We start from the raw sequence: 27,214 nt of genomic DNA on the forward strand, positions 1-27,214 counted from the left end.
AGGGAGCACATTTACACTATAAAGAGGGACTGCTAAGCTAAAAGATAATTAGCATCACATGTGAGGGCTTTGCTTAAACTATATATCTATTATGCTATCACTTCTTGCTGTGTGCAATGGCATTTACTAACACTGCTCACTTTAAAAATGGACAAATTCTTATTTTGCCAGCTAATTAGCGGTTGCCAGTGTCATTTTTGTGATGTTGCAGCTAGTAATATGAGCCCAGTTGCATAGTCACAAAAGTGATCATTGGAAACTGTGACTCTGCTGCAGGGACAATGTGGGAAACCCCTTTTCTGAGCCTCTAACGACCTCTGACCTTTGCTTGCTGATGGTTTGCATGATGATTTCTTTTTCACTCAATGAGCCAAGGGTTGGTTTGTATTACTAATCATTCTTTCTAAGTTAATTATTCCTGTATATGTGTGTATATATATATAAAATATATATTTTCTTCAACATTCAAGAACTTTGCTTATTGATGAATTTTCAGCTCACTCTCATTAGCCAGAACTAAGAATGAAATAAGATGTTGCTGCAGTTCTAAATATTTTCTTACACTATATACAGAGAAAGCTATGAACCAGCTGGATTGAAACCCTTTGTTTTAATGTGTTTTCTGAAATGTGTGATAATGAAAATGCTTGAAACCCTTCAATAAAACTGATAAACATAAGGTGTCTTTCCCTAATGTGCGTCTCTGATTGTCTGATTTTCTGATAGGTTTAGTTCAATTTGTCATTGAAAGTATATTAGGACTGTGGTAGGTGGCTAGTCACAACATGCAACTATCATATTAGCTGTGTCAAGGAACAAAGGAACCACACAAGCAGAAAAAGAAATGGTAAATACCCCTCTAGTTCTTAGCCTTTATGTAATCTACTAAATGCAGAAACTACTCTTCACTAGTGCACGTGATGGGGGGAGGATAACCAGCTGCTGTGGGGAATGCAGACTCATTTTATCAGCTGATGTTAGAGACATCTTAAAAATAGTTTACTGTACAATGTGAAAAATGAAAATGAGACTTTTGTATTGTACGTAGGTTGCTCCGAAATTAATGTCTCCTAATTATTTCCATGGAAACTGCAGCAGATACAAACAGCACAATAACACTACTCGATAGAGCAAATTTTCAGCTGCAAAGCTCTATTTTTCAGCATAATCACCACCATTTTCACCAGTGACAAACAAGAGCACCTGCATGCCATGCTTGTAAAAATCTGCGTGGCCGTCTGGAACATGGTTTGTCTTTCGTGTTGCTGTCACCACTGCTAAAATGCACCACCCACTGCCTCAGTGTGCTGACATCCACTGTTTGATCTCCATAAATGCAAGCATCAATGAATGTCAGTGGGTACAGTATTTCCTGCATGGAGGAATTCACTTCCACACCTTTGCTTTATATGTACTTCCACATCAGACAACATTTTGTCAGGCTGCCCCTCTGCTGCCATCTGTCACACACACCAACAAAATGGAATGGAATATTGGTGGGAAGGTTCAACTTGTACCACCATACGACCAACATCCACCTCTGATGTAGAAGGCCAACATAATAAGATAGGTGGCATTACTTTTGGAGTAGCCCTCGTACAAAAGGAGCTGATCCTCAGATACAACCATGAATAATCAAGTGACTCATTCATGCTAAAACTCTACTTAAGTCATTGAAACTATAGAAGTGTTTTGCTTGATAGTGCCTGTGTATGTCTGTGTTCATGGACATATATATGTCCTATATAATTTCCAAGTTCAGGTGCTTCTTGGTGGCTTGCCACTTATTTCACTGAAAGTTTTTTTACAGCATTAATTTCTTGTCTAAAAGGGATATAAAAACATACAGAATATGAATATTAATTTACATAAAAGAACAGAAGAGAAAGGATTGTGAAAAATCCTGAATTCTAATGTTTAAACAGAATTATTACAAGAACTTAATATTATTATCGCATTCCTTAGAATCTTAGTAAAAAGCAGAATGTGAAATTCCAGCTTCTTGCACCGTCATCAGCATCTCTGTAGCCTGCTTGGATTTAGTTCCAGGTATCCAGACTCCTTTTCAGATTTAGAAGCTTAGGCATCTTCAGGCTGAACTGTAAGCAATGTTATATGCATGCTTTCACAGCACAGATGATAGCGAATAGATGAAAAGCCAAGAAAGAACTGAATGATTCAGGAGGTTGGTTATGCTTTAAAATTCATAATAACATTGTAGCAGTTGCCAGATTCCAGCAGCTCACTTCTTCAGTTCAGTAGTTAGGATCTGTTGAAGCATTTGCACTAAGCTGGGTACCATCAGGGTGGCTGGGCATCCCTGAAAAGCTGCCTTGTGCTGTGATTTTAGAGGAGACCTTCTGGATCTAGTAAGCTCAAGCATCTCAACAAGGAAAATGAAAGGTTTTGATTTCCTGAGGAAGTGTTTCACTGTTTAATCCTTTATTCAACTTGCCTTGTTAGCATATGTGTGTGTATTTGATGGGCTTTGGATGTGTAACATACTTTATATGCAAAATATATTCTGGAGCAGAAGAGAAGATTTGGGATTTTGGTTTTTGTGAGACAATATAAATAGATTTAAGCCAACATTGCAAACTCTATTCTTAGACTAGGTGCCTTTGTTCAACCTACATAGCTATACATTTATTGTTTTGCTTCAGATACATTCTGTCACCATTGAGAATCTTCAGCTAGAATGCTGGAGAAGGCTTGATGCCCCTCAGTCTTTCTTTGAGTAAGCTCATGATCTCAAAGTTGGCTTTAAAATTAAAACATCTCGTGATAATCCTTTTGGAGCTAACATCTGAGACGTTGGAAAAAGGAGATCATTTCATTTGCCTAGCCAGGAGGGGATGTTATCTGGGACCTCTGCAACAGCCAAGCAGAAGCAAACTTTAAACAAGATTACGTATGTAACAACTGCTTGTTATATCAGGAGATTGTGAATTAGACAGTTTCTTTCAGGACTGTAATATCTGCTTTCTCATATTGCTTATTTTTGATACGTGGCTGAAGAAGCAATATGTAATATGCTTAATTAATTTTTTGTGTCTGCTTTATTTCAGGAAAGTAAACAAGTGCTACAGGGGTCGCTCTTGTCCAGTAGTTGTTCATTGCAGGCAAGTATGATTTCTAAAATAGCCTCACAAAGATTTCTATGTGCAAGAAGTTGATATAGATGTAAGCAAAGCAAGCAAATGAAAACTTTAGATGAATCACTAAACAGATATTAGGGCAGGCTGAAAATATTAAACATAAATCATCTGGTTCTTAATGCTAAATAATGGTTAGGATTTGTTTTCATAATAAAGTTATTGTTTCCTGTGATTTTGTGGATGCTGTGATTTGAACTAACACTGTACACTCACCTTTTTGTATGCATACTTCAATTTCTTCAATCATCTTCTTCTAAAGAACTGTTTTTCCATGTGTTCCCTCCTAATGTAGTCTTCTTTATTTTATTCACAGTCAGTAAAGTTTTTTTCTTCTTCTCTTGCTTTTAGTGATCATGGTAAGGAGAAGGCAGTGTTAGTGAGTGGAAGCCAACGCACGGATTGAGTAAACTTTGGGCCTGACAATCCTAGACACAAACAAAATTGGGCAGGTCAATGGAAAACTTTGCCCTAGGAATGTTAATGTTTGGTTTCAGGGATTCTAAATTAAAAGAAGAATGTTATACTTACTTATTCAAGATACTCTTGTGGACAGGAAAGGCAGAAAAAAATAGTCCCACTGAGAGGCAGGTTGTTTGACATGTGGCATTCCGCTGTTTGTGGGAGGGAAGAGGAGGAGCGCGTGGTGTCGATATGCCAAGCTGGTGACTCGGCAGTTGCCTTCACCAGATGCCAGGAGGCCTTCTGCAGATGAGAGCAGCCTGGAGCAGGCTGCTTTGCATTGCCTTTAGGAAGCCTGAGAAAAGAAATATTTGATGCCAAATCAAGAGCCTTTTAAGTTTCCTACACCTTCCTTCTTATAATGGATGAAAATGTCCACTGTTCGTTCAATAGTTTTTTTTTATTGGACTCGATCGCCATTTTGTCTCTTGCTATTCAGCTTAACTAATGAGATTGTGTCTTCGTTCCTTTTACAGCCATAGGAAAGAAATATATTACCATTACCTCTTTCTAAGCAGTGTTCTAGGAACTGAAAGAGAAAAAAAAAAAAGCCTGTCTACACAGACTTAACAAAAATTAAGTTTCACAGCCTGTCTATAAACAGAACGTAATAAGACGCTTCACACTGTTCTATTATTTTTCCTTTCATTTATGCTTGTACACAAATTGAGCTATCAATAAAAATAATGGCTTAATTAATAAACGTACATACAGTCTAATTGGTCACGCATGCACCTTTGAAAAAATTTTGGAGGAGGAAGGAAAAAAAAAGCTTTTACTTAAAGTCTTAATTATGTTTGCTAACAACAGCTCTAAAAGAGCATCATGCTGGCAATTACACATTGCGGTCTGAAAGGGACACAAGCTGCATTCACATTAGGGAGCATTTCCCATCCCAAGGCTTGGTCTCACATCTCTGAGGAATGACTTAAGGTACAAAAAGTTAAAGCTGTTTCTCAGGAATTACTTGATAATTTTTCTTCTGGTCATTGCAACTAAGGAACAGTTAAAGGAAAAAAAGAAAAAGAAAAATCACTTGTGACCTACACTGAAGAAAGACTGCAGTCCATCGTTAATCAAATATTTCAGCTCTTAGACAGGTCTCTGCATGCATCCCACTGACCACGCTGTTCAAATGTAATCCACAACATTTGGGGACAGTTCTAGATAACGCTTAGGTTAGGCTTGTTCTGTGATTCTTGAACTCGTATGCAGGTGACTGTAAGCATGTTATATCTACATTTTATGAGCAGAAATGCCATCTTGTTTTAAGGTTACTGACTTTTCCACTTTTGTTTAAAATGTTTTTATTGCATAAACACAACTTGATTTAAAAATAATAATAATAATAATAAAACCAAGCCCTGTTATCGATGCAGGCTAATGTTCCCCAAACAGCTAGTGTTAATTCAGGGCAAGCTTTCTCTCTCCTTCTCAGTACCCTACATTTACCCTCATTCAATCTTCTGTCTCCTGTGTAAGAGTATAACGTAATGGCAGGTACCTTTATGTTGAGTTGAGATGCACATTGATAGGCTTATTTTTTCTTTTTCCCTTTCTGTTGGCAGTGATGGTGCAGGAAGAAGTGGAACCTACATTCTAATTGACATGGTTCTCAATAAAATGGCTAAAGGTGAGAATGAAAAGGCTTGTTACTTCCTCTGTACTGAAAGATGTTCTTGTGTTGCCATGGCAACGTGGGGAGCAATATTCACAGAAAACCTGAGAATAAATTAGAGGCAAATCGTACATTTTCCTGAATGTTCTTAAGTTTTTATTTTCATAATGATTTCAAACAACAAACCCAAATGCAAATGCTTTTTGAATGAACAGATGTTCTTGAGCTGTTGAGACTATTCTAATTCTTTAACTTTTCATCATTGAAAATAGTTATTACAGTTTTTAGAAGAAGGTAGTTTGAGGCTAAACAATTCTTGCTTAACGATTATGTGGGTTAGGTCCTGAGATGCCTCATGACTTTTGCCCAGTCTGCTGTCACCTATCCAGCCGTGATGGTCAAGCACAATTCCTTTTCTTTGTGCAGCTCCCCATTATCACTGTATTTCCTTGAAGAGCTGGTACCAGACAAGTTCCCTTGTATACAGATTTGTCTTTTAGGAGGAAAAATGCTGCAGTGACCAATGCATGATACTGAAAATAAGTTATCTAGTTCGCAATTCTCCCCTTGTCTGTTCAGTGTTGGAAAACTTAAGAAGTAGGAAATCATCCATTCTATCGTAAACGTATACTATTCTTTGTTCAAAGCAATGCCTATAGATTCTTTAGAGATTTGGATCATTATCTTATTGATCACTAAATGGTTTGCAGTGGGAAATGCTTGAGACGTCCTAAAATAATGTCTGTACGGCAGAACTAAACCACATTTTTAATACTGATGTTGTCTTTAAAAGGACGGAGGATAAAAGTGGGCAAGTAAACCTGGCATACTAATCAACTTGATTTATCATGCCCCTTTCCCATGCCTTTGACCATGTTTCTATCACACCGTGATAGAGCGGCATTTTAGAAGGAAGAATAGCCTGTGAGGAAGAAAATAAAAAATTGTCATTTGCCTGTCTTAATTGCTATGCTGAGTTCATAAGCTTCCTTGATCTGCTATTAAGCACAATGTGTTTGTATTTATAGTAAAAGGATTACTGTAATAACGTAAATTAATTTATTTGGAGAATTAGTATTTAGTCCTTTGACTTCCAGTCATTTTACAGTTGTTGTTGAAAACCTTCTAATATAGTCTTACTTTTAGATGTGGTTTAAAAATATGCTGCATGCTTTGCAGTCATCTATTGCATCCACATATCACAGTCCTGTGGGACATACTGATGTGATACCCCTTTTTCCTCTCTGTGTTCTGACTGTTAACATGTCTGGTCACACATGGACATAAAGGGACGTGTTTTGTGCCTGTGAGCATAATATGGAACTTGGTCCTGATGTTAAAAGAAGCTGTGTGCCTGTTTTCTTCTTAGCCGTGCCCTGAAGATTTTCCAGTGGGATGAGATCAGTTTTTCATGCTCACTGGAAAATAGGTTTTCCCTCTGTGAGGAAATATGGAGATATTTGCAGCACTTGTTCCATTCCATGTGACAACCTATTCTTGGAAAGCAGGAGCAATGGTATAAAGTAAAATCAATATACACCTTTGTTAGATATTTGTTCAGCTCACTTCAGCCATCAGAAACATGAAGCTGTGATGAAAACTAGATTTAAAACATGTGCAATTTACTTGCATAAAAAAGTAAATGAGAAGTATTTTCTAGCTCCGGGCTTTCAGCCACTTAAGGGAGGGTTGACTTTGTTGTAAAAGCACTGAAGAATGCCATTTATTGACTCCATTGTACCATGTAATGTCAAATTCCATTTTAAGTGCGGGCTTAGTGTTTCACAATACGAGACAAGTCATGTGAAACTGGCCAGAGAAAGGCGTCATAGGGCTTTTTGGAGATCGGTCACCCCCATTTTGTTCTTGACCTGCTCCCCTCTGCCGATGGGGGTGTGCAGCACGAAATCCCCTGACCTGGAGCTTTGGCTGGGGTTTAAATGAAAGATCAAAGGGCAGAGCGAGCATCTCAGCCCTGCTGAGGTGGGCCTTTCCCAGGCTGTCACACTGTGCGGCCACCAAAGGTTTTGTTCGGGAGGGAACCGCAGCCCAGCCTGTGCGGCCGGGGCCCTCTTTGTCTGGCCTGAGAAGCTGGAGGCCCAGGTTGAGGATCCAATGTTCATCAAATGATCAAAGGCCTGAAGCCCTGGACATGAAATCTTTCTTTCCATTTCCTTTTCTTAGAGAATGAATTGCACGAGTGGCAAAGAATGCCGTTTCCAAAGCTTTTATGTGGAGTGCGAGGGCTAACTTCAGAGTCCTTCAGTGCTAAACATAAAAATGTAAGTGCACTTTCAATCTGGGCCCAGCTGCAGGGCCAGCATCTAGTAACATTTCTTTCAAAAAGGCTTTTAAGGATTAAGGCCTTCAGTCTTTCAAAAAAAAAAAAAAAAAAAAAAAGGACTTTTAAGAATAAACTTAGAATAATTTGAGTTTCTTGTTCCACTGTCTGGTTTATTAGAAAGTAGACAATAATGCATTTTTAAATCAAAGTAAATAGAGGAGTACTTAGTTTCGGCAGTGGGAAAGTAGAAAGCAATCAATAAATGCCTTGGCTCTTTAGTGGGGTTTTTAATGGGGTAGATGGAGAAAAGGAGCTCCTTTTTCATGTAATGATTTACTTCCCCACATTCTCTTAGACAGTTAACTGTAAATGCCTTTGTCATTAACAATTTTTTCCCCTACTGCTCATTGAATTAGTGCTAATACTTAGTCTATTAAGCATGTTATAAATTGGTATCTCTTCCTATCTTGCCTGTTGCTGTGCCTCATGTTATTTTACATGCTGAAAACCACCAGCAAACGACCTGCTCCTAAAGCAGGGAGAAAGAAACTGAGGATTTTGTGCTCAACATCTGCTGCACCAGGCTGACAGGTGCAGCTCCATTGAGAAAGCAAGAGTGAAATTAAACATGAAAATTAAAAAAAAAAAGCAAGGCACCTTATTTTCATGCACAGGAAAAGCGGAGGGGGTGGCAATGTCCCTTCAGAGGCCTTGCACCCCCAGGCCAGGGCTGGGTCTCAGCTGCCTGCCAGCCCACAGGCTCCCCAACAGCATGGCAGCATGGAGGATTTCCTGTTGGGTCAAGGTTTTAATGAATTTTGCTATTCTCTCTACAATAAATATAATGGCTGCATCTGTGCATTCACTCCAGATAGCCACATTAAATAATCTTATTAGGAACTGGAACAGCGAGAGAACAACGATGTCTATTCAGTGCTGTCATTGCTGTGTCATGTCAGTGGAAAGTTTTAAATGCAAGGATGTACTTCTGCTTAGTTGTTCCAGCAACCCAGTGTTTCTGTATATCATATACATTATTACCATAAGTATTTTTATTGCAATATTCATGAGCAGAGCAGTTACAAGGCCTTAGTCTTGTCCCCATCAAAGTGATAACAAGAACTATGTGATGTGGAGCCTGGCCTTACAGTAGCATGCGATTTTTACATTAATATGAAAATCATTAGAAGAGTTACCAAAGTCACTTCTGATTTCCCTGACAGACAGGTTAGGGCAAATTTTAGTTTTGAGTAAGAAGTTTGTAAGTGATGTATTTGAGCTCCTTGTGTGCTTTCATGATTCAAATAAGTACAGAAAATGATAATCGGTTGTTTTTGTAGATAACACTACTCCCTGGATTTTTGACAGAGTGTTTTTCTGAGGATGATTTCTGCTAAGAATTTTAATGTTCTTCATGTATTTACAGGTTTTATCTTTTGTTTCTAAAGAGGATGAACTGTTTTAGATGAATTTACTTGATATTCCTTCCTCACCCTAAACTCACAGTAACTCTGAGCTGATGAGTATGGGGTTTTCTTTGATTTACAGCAAATTTGGGAAGTTTCTAATTTCTTGTCCTTTCTGCAGTCATATTCTAGTAGCTAAAAGTCTGATATATTTCAAGACATTTTTACTAAGTGTTCCTGGCATGTAAAAGAAAAGAATAAGATTATGGATCTTCCCCCTTTCATTTTTTTGAACTGGAAGGCTTGGATAGTGTTGATAAAAGTTAGATTTTTAGATATTAATCCAGCTGGCAGCTATTTGGGTTTTGCTGACCATCCATTTTCTTGTGTTTGAACTAGCTGGAACGAGATGAGTCAATGGGAAAGTGAGTATGAATTTTCAACTCCTTTTAAAGTATTTATTTCAGAATTCTAAAACCCAGCAAAAAAGATTTGATGTAATGAAGGCCAGCGTTTCTTCTCTCCCATTGAAAAGCTTGGATTATAATTGATGAGCGCATGCACTCTGGCCTGAGCTGACTGCAGAGGTTATCTCCTGAAGTCCTTTCCTTGCCCCCATCACACTATTGTCTGAGGGTCTTGTGAGTCAGCTCCCAAGCAGGTGCAGTTTTTGCTATAACATTTAAAGACAAAACAAAAGATTCCTAGAGTCGCCTTCTGACTCATCATGATCAAATGATTTTGGCTAATCTGAATGCTTGTTGAAGTTTTGCTTATCTAATGTGTGGATTTAGTGATCATAATGAAGTCATGGAGTTGATTCCACTCTGAAGGGACTTTATGAAAGAAAATTATTGCCCGTATTCATGTTGAAATGGATTCAGTCTGCTTATTTTTCAATCCTTATGCAAAATCTGAGAATACTCTGGTCTTCAGTTGTACAGATTCAAGTCCAGAGCAGTCCATTTCTGACGTGTTCTTGGTGAATGAGGGAGTATTTCTTCAGCCCAGAATCCACTTTCCCATATGAAAATTAAGCTTCAAATACCACAAGTGTAACGCTGATTGACGGGATATATAATGTAAAAGCAAGATAGCTTTTTAAAGAAATGCATTTAAGGTTAAGTGGGAAGGGGGTGTAATTAGAAATAATTGTAATTCTTGAGGGAAAAAAAAAAATCATAGCAGAAAGAAAAATCAGAACTTTAGAATGCGGTTATTTTCATGTCGTAAATCTGAATCTATTGCATCACTGTTTTTTGACGTTTGTGTGAGGTAGATGATTATCACTAGCAAAAAATACAGGCTGACAAAGCTAAAAATTTAGCTTTTATTTTGTGTGATATTGAGCTGTCCACAAGACTGCTTCAGTTCTTAGCAGTAATGTTAACGATGGAAATCTGAAATGTGGCTATTTCAATTTCTGAAGGAAGTTCTTAGTGTCCTTGTAAACATATCATATGTTATAAGGTCTGTTTTTCAAATGAGCTGCATTTATGTATTGTAACTTTTATGTAATGAGTTACCCTGGAAACACAATTAGGCAAATAGTGCTCATTCTTGCAGCCTTTTCCCGCAGATAATTAATCACAATGAGAGCTGGGCCCCAAGCTACATGCAGAAGTGTATAGGGAATGTATAGGGCATTTTTTTATGGTCCAGCCTGTGATGCTTAGGAAACTCTCTCTATTTGGGAAAAAAAAAAAAAACTATTTAGAACAGTATTTTTTTTTCTTTTGCAAAATATATTTTAATGCATAAAGTTGTGAAATTTTGACATATTCTTGACATTACACTCATCAATTAGTAAAAAAATAATATGAGCATACATTAAAAACCGGGCATAGGCTACAGATTTTTACTAAAATGAATGAGTGACCATGGGGAAGGTGTAGTTGGTTGTTTCTCTGCATGTGCTGTGGGGACAGTGTTTTTAAATGATTTCCTATATGAATATAGAGATCTAAAAGAAAAAAAAAAAAAAAAAAGAAATTATTGATGTAATTTCTTTGTTTTGTATTCTTTTCAATAGTTTAGTGCTCAGGGATTACTTTGAAAGATATGTATTTTATACTTATTTTTTGTTCTTGGGATTTTGTTGGAAAAGAATTGGGACTAGGAAATGGTAGTAGAAAGCAAACCTAATTATTCAGGGTTTGGGGAAAAGGAATTGTGAAGAAAGACTGATCAGACATGGGCTGTTCCTTGGGAAAGGGAGCACGAAGGGGGGTCCCCATAGAGCGTCAGAAGACCCTGAAAGGAATGTATTGATGTCAGTAAGCAGCTTGAGATAGTGACTAATTTGAAAACAAGAGGTCATTGACTGAAACTAAGGAGGAGACAAGCAGATAAGGGAATTTGGGCGGCATTTTTTTTGCACAATGGGTAAGTTAGAGTATGGAAAAGTGGAAAAGCTGGTCATAGAAGTACAGTGCTGTTGGTTCAAGAAGCAGCTGGGCAAATGTTTGGAAAAGGACGCTTACATACAGAGTGAATAACTAGTTTTTTGTAGTTAATCTCATGCAGAAGTCCATAGAAGATTTGAAGAGAAGTATTTAATTGACCAAATGGTGATCTTCTGGCTTTAAAGGGTACAATATCCATTACTGAACTTCTACAGCTGCACCAGTTTAGTCACTTTTAAGGATAAACTCGTAAAAGAATTAATCCATAATAGTTGAATCTTTTATTCAACTCAATCCATGTACTGTCTTGTGAAAGCATTACCACTTACGTGCAACACAAAATCGAAGTAATGTAAAATGTAGTTCTTCCAATTTCATAGATTCAACTGGACAGGCTGCTTCTGAGTCCTGAGTGAAGTAAATTCTCATTTTCCAAAGCGGACTCCGAGACTTATTAGGGCAAACTGAGGAACATCTTCAGAAATAAGATTTTCTAGATAAGCATCTTAACTTTGTCCACGTTTCTTTCAGCACATGGAGATGAACTGCTTTTTGGGTCGTTAGCTGGCATTTTATAGAAGAGGTGTAGAGAGAAAGAAGCAGATTGTGTAAAACTCCATAGGAGCTGACACTATAAACAGACAGTAGCAGCACATCCACAGTCCTTGTTGAGTCATCATTACCCTTTGTGTACACGTGTGAGCATGCATGTATAAGTTAAATTTAAGTGCATAACCTAGTATTTTCTGGAGTCATCATGGGTGACAGTAGGATATATTACCACATATGGAATATAGATTTTGAAATTCAGTTTCTCACATATAGTAATTTAGTCATATTTCTTTTTTCTTCTGGGAGAAATTATACTTACCAAAGAAGCTATGTATGTTGAGAAGTATGCTATAATACAGCCTTATGTGTGCTGAAAGTGGGAAAGGACTGGGCCTCACATATTCATTCATCCATTGCACCTGGACTGCATGTTTTTTCTTCACTGACATAGGATATTACCTTAAAAACTAGTGTGTCAGTAGTGAGTTTATATTGCTGTAAACCAGTGAAAGCTCAGCAGAATTGTCCTGTAGCAGTTCTTAAAATACCTGTCAATTCCTAGCTTTCCTCTTTAGTATCACCTTCCTTTGAATTGCACTGTGCTAAGCCACATCAGTTACATTTATAGGTCCAGGGAGGGTGAAAGTGCAGTTTTCAAGTATTAAAATAAAATATGTGAACAGTATCGCATTATGTATGTAGATTCTGTGTGTGTATATGTGTGTATAAGACCGTCACAATATTTTTCATTGCTTTACTTTCATTAAAGTAATCCCTTTTCCATTTGTATGTCTTCTTTGCCTGTTACATTTTTGTTGTTGGGGTTTTTTTGGTGATAGTGATAGTTTTGGTTTATACTTTTTGTAATGCTTTCTTTTGTTGTTTTTTTTTCTTAAAGTAGTGAAATTGTCATTTGGATCTGATTTTTAGATGTATAGAATCACTTACGTGTTTTGACCAAGAATATAGACTGTTCATAAATTCAGATATAGGTTGAATCCATCCCTTACTGCATACACGCGTGCACATAGAATCAGTGTTAAATGAAAATGCCAGCCTGGATACATTTATTTTCTTCGTTATCTGTAAATCGTTGGGTTTTTGCAGATGCTTTTCTCCTCCCATGAAAAGCATTAAAAGCTCCTTCTGGCCTGTAGCACAACTCCAGCAGTAGACATTTGGGCTAGTAAAAATTGCTTTTATTTTTGTAGTTTCTACCTGCTGTTCAGCTCTCTCTTTTGACTCTAGTATTTACAAATGTTTTTAGTGAATGGGCACACAGACAGTGTACGTTGAAGCAAGAAAATATTCTTGTTTGGATTTTGTAGCAGTTACAAACCAGCCGTCACAAGCAGCAGTTCCTCCTACAAAGTGTTCTTCACTTGTGTGGTGTTCCCCGCACTGTATGGCAGCCCGTCTGTCTTTTGGTTGTGGTTCCATGGTGCTTTTTTCTTTGCCATCTCCATTAAGGTTTCAAAAGCAGGGGGTGAGGGAGGGAGAAAGCAGCAGTCACAAAACACACGTGTCAAACACCATTAGATTTAACAGATTCCAGTGTTTGTGAGCCTGAAACCACAGTGCAAAAACTCATCTCTTTTCAACTCAGGATTGTTTCAGATAACTGTAGCAGAATAAAGCATCTAGCATTGAGCATCTCACCTAACCTAGTTGTTTAGGTCTCTTTAGTTGCCATCGGAGAGTGATTAACACCTCTGGAGAGTAATTCTCAGGCGAATGAATTGCCCACCAGAGTCTTCCCAGGATCTCCTGGCTGTTGGGAGAGGAGATAACTAACTCCAGCTCGAACTTCAAGGATGGCTGGAGTAGATAAGATGAGGCTGAGCCTTTGAGACTCAGCTAGTTAGTAAAGACTACCGGTGTGCCATAAAAACTAATGGTCAGTGAAGAAGTGGTGTTACACTCCCCCTAGTTATGACCCTCCCTTCTTTAATCAGATTGAATTTGCCCCTCATATGGTGTGATTAAATGTTTCACAGCAACATTAAGCACTCAATGGTTCAGACCCTGGCTGGAGCAGCTATGCAAGCCGTCCTTTAGTGACTGTCAGTGGGAAGCTGGAGGCATCTAGGGCTTCCGGGGCAATGCAGATCTGTGGCATATCCATACTATGTCCAGCTGGCATGGATGCTAAAAACAGCATAGCTGTGAGAGTGTAATAGTCTATGAGTGCTGATTTACATTGCAGACTCACCAGAGAGCCCACTCCTGTTTCTGTTCCCTGTGCTATGCAGGCATTAGGTTCCTGGCAGACCTGGTTCTAGGCACTGTCTGCCCTTCTTCAGGGGATGCCTCTCCTTGGGTCTCCACATTTCCTTGTCTGTCTCCTTGCTGAGACAAAGCTGAGCTTGGAAAATGTTGTGCTCAACACAAGAGAGCCCATTTGTGAGAATACTCACGTGGGGTGAGAGGAAAGGCAGCATAAAGCTGCTGTGCACGGGGTTGGTCTGGCCGTGAAGCATCTCATGTAAGTGTGAGTCACACAGTCATCACCCAAACACGAAAAATGTTTGTATTCTTCCTAAATGCAGACCTGCTGTGATGAGACAGCTGATTGTCCGTGCCGACACTACATTTTTGCCCTTATTTTTTTTCTCACTTGTATTCTTACTTGTTCATAATGTTAGGCTTGAGTTTTCCAACTGAGTGACTCTGAGGCTAAGAGCTGCCAATCAGCAGCCTCTTGCAAATATTAATTGGGTCTTTTTCAGCTTCTAGCAACATCAGTGGAAAGAATGGCATCTTCCTTCAAGGTTTTAACAAGCCCATTTTTAATCTGACCTAACAAGTCTCTTTGCCCTTTAAGGTCTAATTCAAAATCTATAGAATATAATACATATAAAAAGATGCATTCAGAAGGTAATATCTGACTATTGAATATTTACTGCTGCAAAAATAAAGGTGTTTGACAAATCATTTCAGTGTTCCCCTTAGTGCTCTGTTATTTTTCTGTGGGATAAATTCTTACTCCCACACAGATCATCATCATCTCCTTAAGGAGAAATGGTAACAGTGCTAATAATCCCATATTTACAACTCTCACCATGACTCCTGCATCGTATATTCAGCTTTGGGATCATTTTGTGATCAAGAAGAACAGAAGCAGGGCCGAGGGAGGTATAAAGGGTGTTGAGTTAAAAGAATAAAACAGAGTATTTATCTAGGTCCTCACCTCCTTACTATCCAAATAGATTTGCCTTCATAATAACTTACAAAGTAGGAAGAAAAATGGTTTACTTTATAAATGTTGGTGTGAAACGTAGGGTGAATTTAATGATTTAACTGAAGTGGTGCAGGAAGGTGGAATCTCAGGCTAGAAGAGAAGTCAGATGTGTCTAAACATAGCACCCTAATGACCAGGCTGTCCTTTAGGACTAGCAGTAACGAATTTATAGCTGTTCTGCAGAGTTATAATCCGATCTGTTGGAGGATGTGTGCCTGTAGATCTGAAAGTTTTTCCCAGCTAGAAAATCCTTTTTAATGTAATATTTATGAGTGATATGTATTTGTGAAACATGCACAAAGAAAACTCTTCAGCTTTGGTAATTTAAAAAGAAACCCCCCGCAAATAATTACTTTGATGAAGTATTTAAGGATCATTTTATTTATATAAATATACAGAAGATTCAGAGAATCTAGAATCTAAAAAATTCCTTTTAATACTGTGCTTTAATATAAAATTCTTTCAGTCTCACAGAATGTGTGCTGCACTTTTCATTAGTAATGAATAAAATAATAGGACTTTTGCCTTTGCTTTCAGTGCAAGTATGTTCAAGCTTATTACACAAAAATAAAATCTCAAAACTTGCTTTAATTAAGACAATTTTCAACTAATGTAACAAATGCTGACTGTTATTATAACTGAAAAAATGTCAGTATGTTTTCAGGTGCACAATCTCTGCACTTTGTTGAACCTGAAAACCACTTTTTCATGATAGGCATCATCATTTCTTCCCAGCTAATGTATAAAAACACATTTACCCTCTTTGCAAACTTCGCCCCATTCCCGTACCATCACAGTGATTGCAGTGCTGCAGAGTGGAAGGGAGCATTCTTCACCAAGTGTTTCTCGTGTGTCTTGTGCCTTTCAGGATAGATCCTTTGCCAGGTTAGAGGGAGGAGACAAGGAGGGGAAGATTTCATTTTTACAATAATAAAACGAACATTAGGAAATTTGTAATAATTTTAAGTATTTTGAGCTGCTTTCTGGTCATGTCATGAAGCCTACTGCAGCAGCACTGGCTAGCTCATTATTTGTTGCATGAGGAACTGGGGATTCCACTTCTACCCATGCTCTCATGACACACTGGATCCTCCATTTATATGACTATTTGAGGGCAAACACTTTAACCCCTTGAGGGCTGCTAATCAAGAGCACCAGCTGTTAAGTGCCAGCATGCTTCCTGCACTGCTGCCTACGGGGAGAGAAAGGGCTGGAAAGGATATGACCCTAAACTTCAGCAACTGCTTTTCTCCTTGGGGGCAAAGTATAATTCAGCTCGCATCTTCTCTTGTGTTCTCTCAGTGTATCCAGTTGTTTCTGATGCGGACTGTTGTGCACTTACTGTGCATACTTAAAGCCTTTAGAAGGATGGTGGTTAATTACCAAAGTTTAAAATCTGCATTGTGTTGGTGTGGAAATGTGTTGGGAGGTATTTGCTCAGCTAGCTCTCTGAGCTGCAAAGGGATTGCGTGGTTGTTTTTTTGCATCACTGCTGGTGCAGCATTAGTTCAGTCTCATTCTGAGTTACATTCTCCCATTCATTAAAAACAAGTGATGAAACCCTGTGTGAAATAGGAGCCTATCTCAAACAGAACCCAAATGTATTCCCTACAGGGTGAAATAAAGCCAGAAGTGAGAAGGCAGTTCTTCATTTTTTAAATGCTCCCTCTTTTATCTCCCCTTTTATTTTCAGAAACCAGTACTATTGTTGAACAAATAAATATTGGAGGGGAGAAAAGATAGAAAACCTTCCCTTTTTGGCACATTTCTGTGTCTAGCAATTTATATTCAAACTCTTTTGATTTAGGCATAATAAGGGAATAGATGGAGAGCATGTACTGGTGGATGTGGGAGAGGTCTGTTCATGTGGAGAGAAAAAGAAGTCATGCTGGCTTTATTCAGTGCTATTAATTTCATCCTTTTTCTCATGAATTTTCTGTTCCAGGATATTTTTCTTTCAAAACAAGTGCCCATCTTTGTAACACGAAGTTTTGCCTCTCCAGGTACTTAGGTAGTTCCTTTCACCATTGTACCACAGGTATTCAGAAGTGTGAGAAAGGGGTAGAAAATGGATCTGTGCCTGTGCTTTGCCTTTGCCTGTCCACCCCTGGTCTCCCTCAGATAGACACGTGCCTTGGGCAGAATCATGCTTTGCTCTCTTTACTTTTCTATTACTTTTGGCTGAGGCCATCAGAAGTGCTTGTGGGTGCTGTGCTGATCCCAACTCATGGGCTCAGGGGTATTGATCAGTAAAAAATGTTGATGTGGGGACTTTTGTTGGCAAAACCCCCCAAAGCTAGCCTCCCATTAAGCATCTCGGCCCACCAGGACTATTCTTATGTTCCAATGCAAGCATATGCTTTAGTGTTTTGCTAAATCAGGGTTTTATTGTCAGGCATTGTTCATACTATTAGGCATGTCATTCTGTTAATGATGATAAAAAAGCAAGCTTCAGTTCACCAGTAAATGCCTGCAATCTGCGTCACAGCGATGGAGGAATTAACCCTTTCAAAGGTAGGCTCAGAAGCCCATCTGGCCATTAAGGAGTGTTATTAGGTCTTGTCAGAAACCTTTTCCCAGCACCTAATATGTTATTGTGTTGTCCTGAGGCTAGAGTAGCTTCAAATGAAGAGCATCTCTCTCTGGGGAAGGCGCACATGCATCTGCAGCCACAGGGAAGCCCATGGGACACATGGGCTCACCAGCTCAGTGGGGTTCATCCTTGCAGGGATGCTAACTAGGACCATGGTTAACCTCATCTGTGCGTGTCAGCGTGTTAAATTTTCCTCATATCTTAATTTCTGAGAAAGAGAATTCCTCTAATGTCAAGCCAAGGTGCTAGCAGGATATTTTAATCCTGGGAATGTAATGAGGGCACAAGTAAGGCTGTAAAGCACATGGGATACTTACATAACCCTGCTCCCATGGAAGGCAGTGGGGGAACAGGAAATTCCCACTAATTTGTGCTTGCGTGAGACCAAACACCAAAATGAGCTCCTGTGCTGTGCCTTCACAAAGATTGTACCTTTACTGATGGTTTCCAGATGAAATGCAGCTGTAAAACGTACAGCAGACCTAAGACAGAATTACTGCTACTGTCACTGTTACCAGACCTAAAAGCATGTGTTAATATGTATTGATGTATTGTTCTGATCCTTTTAAGCATGTGTGGGGTTTTGTTTTTTACTTTTTAATAAAACTTACTATTTTGTCTAATGCTGTTCCCTGATCATTCCTATACAGTATGGAGGGGGAGCAATAGGACAAATGTACAATGCCCCAACTCATAGTAGTAAACAAAAATATCTAAGTTGGCACTGTTACATTTACTGAATGATTTCATTCCAGTTCTGATACAGCTGATATTTTCAAGGAGGCACTTGCAAACTGATTATCCTCTTAGGAAGTGACAAATGTACGGGGCAGTAGGGGATGTGGAGTGGGCATGGGACAGTCCTGCTGTGGTCATGGTGCCCGTCTGCCCAATGCTTTGGTGCTGTGTGTTGTTCTGGCAAGATGCAGACGGGACAGATGTGAGACCAAATTCCATCGCTGAACTTCTCAGCAGGAAGGGTTTCCAGCCCTACTTCTGCTCTTGGGGTTCATGCAGGGACTAACGGGAGGAACCAAGATTTTGATTTTTTCTCCAATAACACGTATCTGCTTAGGCACTGAAGGAAAATGACATGATCAAGAAAAATCTCCAACTGAAGACGAAATTGAGGAGGAAAACAGCAGGATGTCAGTGGCGGGTGGCAGAAGTTCAACTAAACCTTGTTTTAACAACATCAATATTTGTGTGGGTTGGGCCCTTCATTCCATGCATAATCCTAGAAGTGACAAAGGGCACTCAATGACATGGCCACAGTGGACCCTTAGGTTCTGCTAAATAAATTCTGCTCTAGGTTCAAAGGCATTTTTTAAGAATTTGTTTTTCTCTGGCTTTTCTTGAATTAATGTTAATAAAAGCTGCCCCAACCTCTTATTTTTCTATATGAACACAAAAATTGCAGCTGCCTGCCAAGTCTGCTGAGAGATGGATGTAATAATTTTCAATTGTACTGTTAGCCCAAAGGGAGCCCGATAGCAAGAGATTGACAGATGCAGCATGGATTATCTTGTGCTCTGAACTCAGCCCAATTTGTGGTTTGTTGCAGGTGCTAAAGAGATTGATATTGCTGCTACCCTGGAGCACTTGAGGGACCAGAGACCAGGCATGGTCCAGACGAAGGTACTGTCAATAAATCCACTGGGATTTTAAATACATTAAAGGTCTTTCACAGTAGTTGTTTTCATGACAGAAGAGAGAGGGTATGACCTAATTTAATGCACGTCGCTTGCTGATTACTGTTTGGCTCCCCACCAACTGAGGTTTATTTATGCTGAAGATTTATCTAGGCTACTTTCTTTGGTGTTTACTCCTCTTTCTTGCAATATCTCCAACATCCATCTTGATTGCCATATATGAAGGGCAGTCAAGATAACAGTCTGTAGTTTACTAAAGAAAATGTGCATGTGAAAAAATGTCATTGCTTTCATCCTAAAATATGGATTATTTTCTTAGAGTAAGTGTGCTTAACTGCGCATCTAATATTTTCTAAAAGCCCTCAACTCTTAAAGCAAACATGACTGTTGGATTTTTTTTTTTCTGAAAGTAATGCTTTGAATTAACGGAAATATAGTTTTGAAGGAAATCAAGCCATTTTTAGCATCTTTGAGGGGAAGAGCTTACAGTGTGCCTAAAGCCATGTCCTTTATGGATGAAGTGTTGTGACTGCATTTGTACCCAATGGTGTGGTGACTATCTTACTCTTTAATTACCATCAGTTGTAACAGCCTCAAAGTTTTCTGTAATGTGTAGCTTTTAAGGATAGCTGGTAGCGTGACTGCTGTTCTTTCCATTAGGAATGAAACTTTTTTATTGTTACAATTTATATGGAATGATATTAGGGGGTATTTGCTGCAAGTTAAAGCTGCACATATGACCATAAAGAAAGCTTTTCATGACACTGAGACCAAATAAATCTGAATGTGACATTGTAAAATCTTGAATGAGAGTTATAACCCCAAACTGAATAACTGGAGCAGCAGTGACAGCACTCTGTCATGGTCAGGGAGAAACCTATAGGAACGTTTGTTACATTTAGGGAGTTGAAGCTGCTGGGGGACAAAGGTGAAATAAATCTGTTTTTCAGGAATCATTAGTCAATAACTTTTCCTGAATCTGTTTTTAATCATGCTGTCTTCTCACTTAATATTAGAAGTGATATTGGAAAACAGGGAGCGGGGGTGGCTGGGTGCAGGGGTATTAGATCTAATTTACCCAGTAAGTAAGTAGATAAAAAATTAAGATGAGCCAGCCAAGGCTAACTAACCTGTATCAGCAAGACATAAAATTGCACACATCTTTCTTCTGCTTTGATGAATCAAACTGGAGAAAAAAAGGCCTATAGCACACAGCACCCAGTGTCTCACATGTGTATTCTAAGGGAAGATGCAAGTCCTGAGCAAACTCTGTAAATGCACCCAATTTGTATGGCAGCTCTGTAGAAATATGGAGCTCTGATTCTGGTTTGTCTCTCTTTTCTGAGAAATTACAGCTTATTGCCTTTAACAAAAGAAAAGAAGAAAAAAAAACAGCTCTAGAAGCAAAGAATGATTCTCTTAGTTAGCTCAGAAATAGTTACCTGAGTCCCCTGAGAAGCTCACTGGAGACATGTTTCTCCCTTCCAAACATCCCTCTGGAAGAGCTGCAGAAAAGCAAATGTAACCAATGTTTTCACCCAGGATGAGAAATTTTCCCAGGATGTGGCTTATCTCACCTTTTGCTCTTTCTTCCATCATTCTTATGTTTTCAAAACCACCCAAATCACTTATTCAAGCTAATGTCTTGCAAATTATAAATATCTGGTTGCATGCTAGCAGTGTGCTGTCCCCGGAGAATTTTTCTGACGGATTTAAAAAAAAACCCTGTGCTTTCCCAACTGAATACAAATGAGGAATATTAGACTCCTGGAGTAATTTAAAACAATGGATTAAAAGTCAGGTTAGAAATGCCAGTTAGAGAATATCCTTAGGCAAAATAAACACCGACTTCCTTTAGCATTGTGATTGTGTTTCCAGCAGGCAGCGCTCCACATTTTTAATAAGCATGTGAAAGATTTGTTTGCAACATTTTGTCTTCTGGAAAGGATCTTTAATTCAAAAGCACTGTATATAATAAATGGTAATGAAATTATCATAACGACATTCTGCATTTCTGAGAAGCATAATAGAGGGTTTGTGGTTTTGTTACTTTTTTTGCAGGGGGAATCATAAAATAGAATTGATATGCCACATGTGAGAGGAAAAGTAATGTGTGAAAAGAAGCGTGTTTTCTGTCATGAGAAAAATATTTCTCCTTTTTCTCTTTCCTGTGTCCTTCCACTAGCAATCTGTACTATTATGCATGTTATACATATATGCTATATACTGCATGCACCTACTTTGTTTTCCAGAGAATTTTTATTTGAGGTCTTAAAGAAATTTGGCATATTGTTATATATTTCTAAACTTATTATTTCTAAATATGTTCATGTCACCTCTGCATTGTAAGTGGGCTGACAACACAACATGCCTGCCCAGCTTGATTTTCTAGGCAAAGCCTAGGTGTCTAAGTGAGTAGCACATGTGAATGAGCTCTAGAGAATGACAAACTGAACTCCTTTAAAACTGTTGCAGTTGCTTTTATCTGTGGTTGTCCTTGTGTGTAGGTATGGAGGGATGTGAAGGCTTTCCTTTGGAGAGTGGTAGTATACCTCAGTTGGAGCTGCACTGTGTTCTTTGCCTGCGTGTGTTGTGCAGAAGGAAAGAGGAAAAAGAGCTCAGATGCAGCATCCCCAGAAGACCCAGTTCTCAAACATCTCATGATCAAACATTTATTTTCTGTCTCCTTTATGGCAGCATTTCACAGTCAGTTTGGAGCTCTGGTGTAAAGATGCTGTATGAGTTGTTTTGCCTCACTAATTTAGGGTCACACCTGATGGAAGCTGGCAGTCTCCACTGAGGTTGTCTCCAAAATGCATATCTGAGCTTGGAAGTTGGTGTTGATCAATTCAGGGTCCTGAGGTGAGAACTGCCTTCCCCATGGCCAGTGCAGCGATGCCCTGTGCTCTCGTGTGAGCCACCCCTGTGTGAGAGGCAAAGGCACTTCAGGGCTGATTTGCTCAGTGAATTAAGTTATTTTCAGCAATGGGACTAATATTAAAATATTGTAGTCCCTGATCTTACAAGTTTTTCCTTATGGTAAAATGAGGGGTACATTAGGTACCTCATTACATGAGTGATAGCAGCTTCCCTTCTTCGGAACCGTCACCAGCCTCTCAGAAGAGGCATTTAACCATTGTGGACACTTGGCTGCGTCACCCTGCAGCCTGGCAGTGCTTGGATCAGCTTCCCTACTACTGTTGTGCTCCCCATTTGGTTCTGATATGGTGCGTCTGGATGAACGCCTTCTCTGCCCTCCAGCTATGCTCACACATTCACTGTGCTATGCTCAAAATATAGCTGCTGCTCTTGGGTGGCCACCAGCATTTCCTCATCCGCTTTAATTGCAGAGACCTTGAGGCAGGCACAGTCAGACCAACAGACTGTTTTCTGTGCCTAATGAGGGTGAGTTCTAATCTTTAGGGTGAACTGATGTGTGATTAAAAAACAATGGATGCAGTCCAGCGAATGTGCAAGGATGCCATTTTGACAGCACCAAACAGACAGCGTAATTCTTGAACATTGATTTATCTGAGAAATTATTCTGTTCTGGTCTTCTTTTTCTGCTTGGTAACTGTGCCCACTATGGCTGCCCTCTGAGGCATCTGTGCTCAGGAGATGGATGCAGAGAGGTGAGACAAGGTGGACGAGACTGACACTGAAATGCAGGAGTTAAAAGTCAGTTGTCTTCCTGAATTATGAGTCACTCACCTATAGTTTGTCCTTTCATCCTTCCTGCAGATTTCCATTGTTGAAAGTGAGTGCTGTTGGACCAGTAACCACCTTCAGGGCTGGCTGTGTTCAACAGCCATTTGCCACTGCTTCACCCATCCCACACAGCCCTGGGCAGCTCCTGCTGCACATCCCTGTTCTGACTGGAGGCACAGATGGCATCCTGGCAGGGTTCATCTCAGACCTCTATTCTTAAAGTCACTTCCTCCAAAGCTCTTAACCCCAGTTGGTTTAAACCACTGGAATAGTTCTAGAAAATCCAAACACTTCTGCACAGTCCTTGACTGCTGTCCTTGGTTTGCTTATTCTCTTAAGTAAACTACACACATTTCTTTTTCCATCTGAAAAGAAGCAGACAGAAAATCATCCTGTCAGATATTTCATTAAGCTAAATTTCTGAGAAAGATTACTCACTCTAGAAAATACAACACCTGCTAACCTTGAGGAAGCAAAGCTCCTTTGTCCTTCTTTAGAACCAGACAGTTTAGGAACATGTTAGGGTTGCAGATAGGTGTAGTGGCTATTCCTGCCTGTGTCCTTCACACCTCCCCTAACTCAGCACAGAAATCTGTTACTGATTTTTGTTTTATGCTTATGGTAAATTAGTAGCATAAACCTTCCTAAGTGTGAATAAAGTGGACCAAATATTGCTAGGTAATTTGTGGGTACCGAAGAGCAGTTGAAAAAGGAAGCTGGAAAAGACTAATAAGAGGTAAAGCAAAAAGCATGCATTTCTCTATTTAGCAGGCAAAATGTGAGGAAGCATATATTTAGCTAATTTCAACTGGAAACACCTGAGAGAAGCCAAAGTTTCTCTTTTGCAGTGTATTGCCTACTTCATATCTCAGTTTTGTTAATGAGTTTCCATCTTCGTGTCAGAAAGAAATGGCTGGTGATCAACTACTCCCAAATGTTTCTGGCCAAGCAATTGCAATACATCATTGTGTCCCACTTGCTTAGTTTCTGCTACCAACATTTTTCTCCATTAAAATGACTCTAGTTTCAGGATGCTGTCAAACCTGTTATATGGCATCAATAATCCCCAAGCATTCTGTTCCTTGCTGTTGCAACATGCAGTTCATCCTGCATATTCCTATTTTCAACAATGTCTTGAGGATGCTCAGCTGCAGAGCAGTGCTCCAGGGTGTCAGAAAGTTTTTTGGTTTATTATCCAGGGTCAGAAAGGCTTTGCAGACTAATCTTAACTAATTGGAGGGCTGGGCAATCACCAGCTACATGAATGTTTAAAAGAGCAATTTTTAAAAGGGATGGGGCAATCCTGGCTCTGTGTACAGACTGGGGGATGAGAGAGCAGCCCTGGAGAAGGGATCAGGGGGTTCTGGCTGTGGGCAGGTTGGGTCTGAGCCAGCAGCGTGCCCCGGAGCCAAAGGGCCAACCGTACCCTGGGGGCAGCAGGCCCAGCACTGCCATGGGGCTGGGGACGGGCTGTCCTGTTGTGCTCTGTGCTGTGCAGCCTCACCTCCAGCACTGGGTGAGCACCACGTTATAAGAAACTAATGAAACTATTACAGTGTCCAAAGGAGGGTTACAAAGATGGGAAGGGTCTGGAGGGCAAGGGGTGTGAGGAGCACTAAGGCTTCTGGGTTTGTTGGTCCAGAGCAGAGCAGGTTGAGGGGAGGCATCATGGCGGCTGCAGCTCCTCACAGGGGCAACGACAGGGCCTGAGGGAATATCGTGGAGCTGTCAGGGGAGGGGCAGCTGGGGGTGAGGGTGGTGGGCATGGAATGGGCTGCCCAGGGCAGCGGGCACAGCCCCAGTGCTGGAGCTCACGGAGTATTGGGACACCGCTCTGAAAACAGGGCTGGGTTTGGGTGCTGCTGTGTGGAGCCGGGGTTGGACTCAAGGATCCTTATGGGTCCCTTCCAGCTCGGGATATTCTGTGATTCTATGATATGCCTTTGCTCTCTCCACAGGAGCAGTTTGAATTTGCTTTGACAGCAGTTGCAGAGGAAGTGAATGCAATACTCAAGGCACTTCCTCAGTGAGCAGCTCGGTGTCCCGGAGGTTCGCGCAGGATCCAGCCCTCGTTTCCTCATCCTCAGTCCCTGTGAATGTTCTTGGAAACCGTGACCTGACCTTAACTATGTATTTTCTGTTGTAACCACATAGTGATAGGGTCCTTAGGAACTCCTTTAGCTGATAAAAGTTCAACAGTTAAAATGTGTCTTCTGTTTTTGGGTTTTAAAACAAATTTTAAGAAAATACATCAAAGCCTCGGATTAAGTGACAGAACAGTCCACCTAATTCCTCTCTCATCCTCAAAGACCTGAATGTCAAACTTGGAAAGCACACATTCCTGTTCTTACTAACAAATATTCAGTATTGTAGGTAACTAGTGCAGTTAATATAGTCTCAGAAAACAGTGTTCTGTTGTATTTTGTAACTCCTTAAAAACCAAATGAGAGTGAGGGGCCTGAAAGGGATGGCGATTGTCCCTCTACAATGCTGAGCGGAGGCATGGAACTGTGCAGAGGGTGTGAGTAAACACAGGTCCAGGCTCTGGCAAAGGGAGCTTGCACCTTCTCATGCTGAGCTTTAGCAAGCAAACATTTTCTTAACTGTTGTTTACTTTTCAGCTTTGTGCTGTGAATGGAAGAAAATCTGAGCTATAAGTAAATAGGCCAGCACGGTTGTTACAACTGGGGAGAACAAGTTGGTCACCTTAATGGGAACCTGGGGACCAGTGAGCACCACAGCTCTGGCCACGTACCTACAGTGTGGAGTGGGCAAGCATAGATGCACCTCCAACCATGAGCAAGGCACCTGGCCCACCAGGCGCATGTCCAGAGCTCGCATGGACACGGATTGTTGACATTATGGGATTACTGAGGAAGAAAACGGGACTCTTCTCTTTATATTTTTGCATTTTGCTCTTTCAAGCTCTGCTGTGCCATCCTTTTGAGCCGGGGAAATGTATTTCTGTAAAAGCCTGGCCGAAGGAAGAATTGCCAATCTGCATTTTATGATCCTCATCAAGTTTGTCTGAGCCAGCCATTTGTTGCACCTTTCTGCTCTTTTCTTTTTCTGAATGATGCCTATTTTAACTATTAATGGATAAAGAAGCACATAAGTTGAATTTCAGAGATTCTTCTGTTCTCAAAATCCTAATACCTGCTGTTGCAAAGTAATGCTGAAATATGTCTGTAAACGGCTTGGTTACGTAATTTTGCTTATGTGAAACCACAGTTTTAGTTGTGGCACTCTACTAAAGGGATTGAAGCTGCTGATGGAAAGTACTCTGATTTGTTTGAATGAAGGGCCTGAAAGTGACATTTTCAAATGTGACTCTTAATTTCATTTTCAAAACTGAATACTTGGACACTTTCATCTGTTATCCTCCATCTCTGTGATTTAAGAATTTTAGTGTTGGTTTGTGGGTTTTTTTTTCCCCAAAATCTTGACAGCATTATATACCTGGAAAATACATAATTAGATTTAATTCAGGAGAGTGAAAGTTTTATAAACTTCTAATCAGTGAAATGTTAAAAATACAGTATTGGAGAGTTTCGCTGGAACAGAGGTCACGGGCATCTATTGAAATCAACCAGGTTGCAGTTCTGTGTTGTAGGCATGAATATTGGTGATTTATTCTTTTTAGCAATTAAAGAGTTATTTAAAAAAAAAAAATAGCAACAACAAAGCAGAAGACTTGTTACTTTTCGCCATACATTTTTGCATGCTTTTCTTGGTATGTGCTGTTGCTTAATTTGTGCATCCCATTACTATGGCAGTACAGAGCATTTACTGCAGATGCCATCATCCTCTTAAGTACATATGCTGTACATTAAGCCACATGTTTATTTTATGGCCTAAGCATTTTAGAGCTTTCCTAGCAATAACTAAAAAAACTAATGGAGTATGAATGAGAAAATTGCCTTTTTCATTTGATAATTTAGGCTTAACAGGTTTCTTTTATTACTTTAGCTAACACACAATTGCAGATCAGGGCAGATGAGATCAGTTTGAGCAGTATCAGCAACTGTTTGAGGTAGATTTACTGTGAGCCATGTACTGCAGCTTTCTGAAAATACAGGTAGTTACATCCATACAAACAGTCCAAGGAATCAAAATAAGGGCATCCTAAGTCTACCCC

The 27,214-nt window shown here is 39.7% G+C and overlaps 1 protein-coding gene across 2 annotated transcripts in view; it reads left to right on the forward strand.

The window, feature by feature from the left end:
* PTPRN2 (protein tyrosine phosphatase receptor type N2) overlaps positions 1-26,748 on the forward strand; it is a 621,494-nt gene extending 594,746 nt beyond the window's left edge. For both annotated transcript variants that reach the window (XM_031615965.2, XM_031615966.2), the window contains exons 20-23: positions 3,069-3,122; positions 5,186-5,250; positions 19,281-19,354; positions 25,035-26,748. In XM_031615965.2, coding sequence (XP_031471825.2) covers positions 3,069-3,122; positions 5,186-5,250; positions 19,281-19,354; positions 25,035-25,106 — 265 coding nt within the window. In that variant the 3' untranslated portion in view covers positions 25,107-26,748. The remainder of the gene's footprint in view (positions 1-3,068; positions 3,123-5,185; positions 5,251-19,280; positions 19,355-25,034) is intronic.
* Positions 26,749-27,214: the final 466 nt, after the last annotated feature.

This window comes from Phasianus colchicus, chromosome 6, assembly GCF_987193195.1.
Source record: "Phasianus colchicus chromosome 6, bPhaCol1.hap1.1, whole genome shotgun sequence".
Classification (NCBI taxonomy): Eukaryota; Metazoa; Chordata; class Aves; order Galliformes; family Phasianidae; genus Phasianus; species Phasianus colchicus.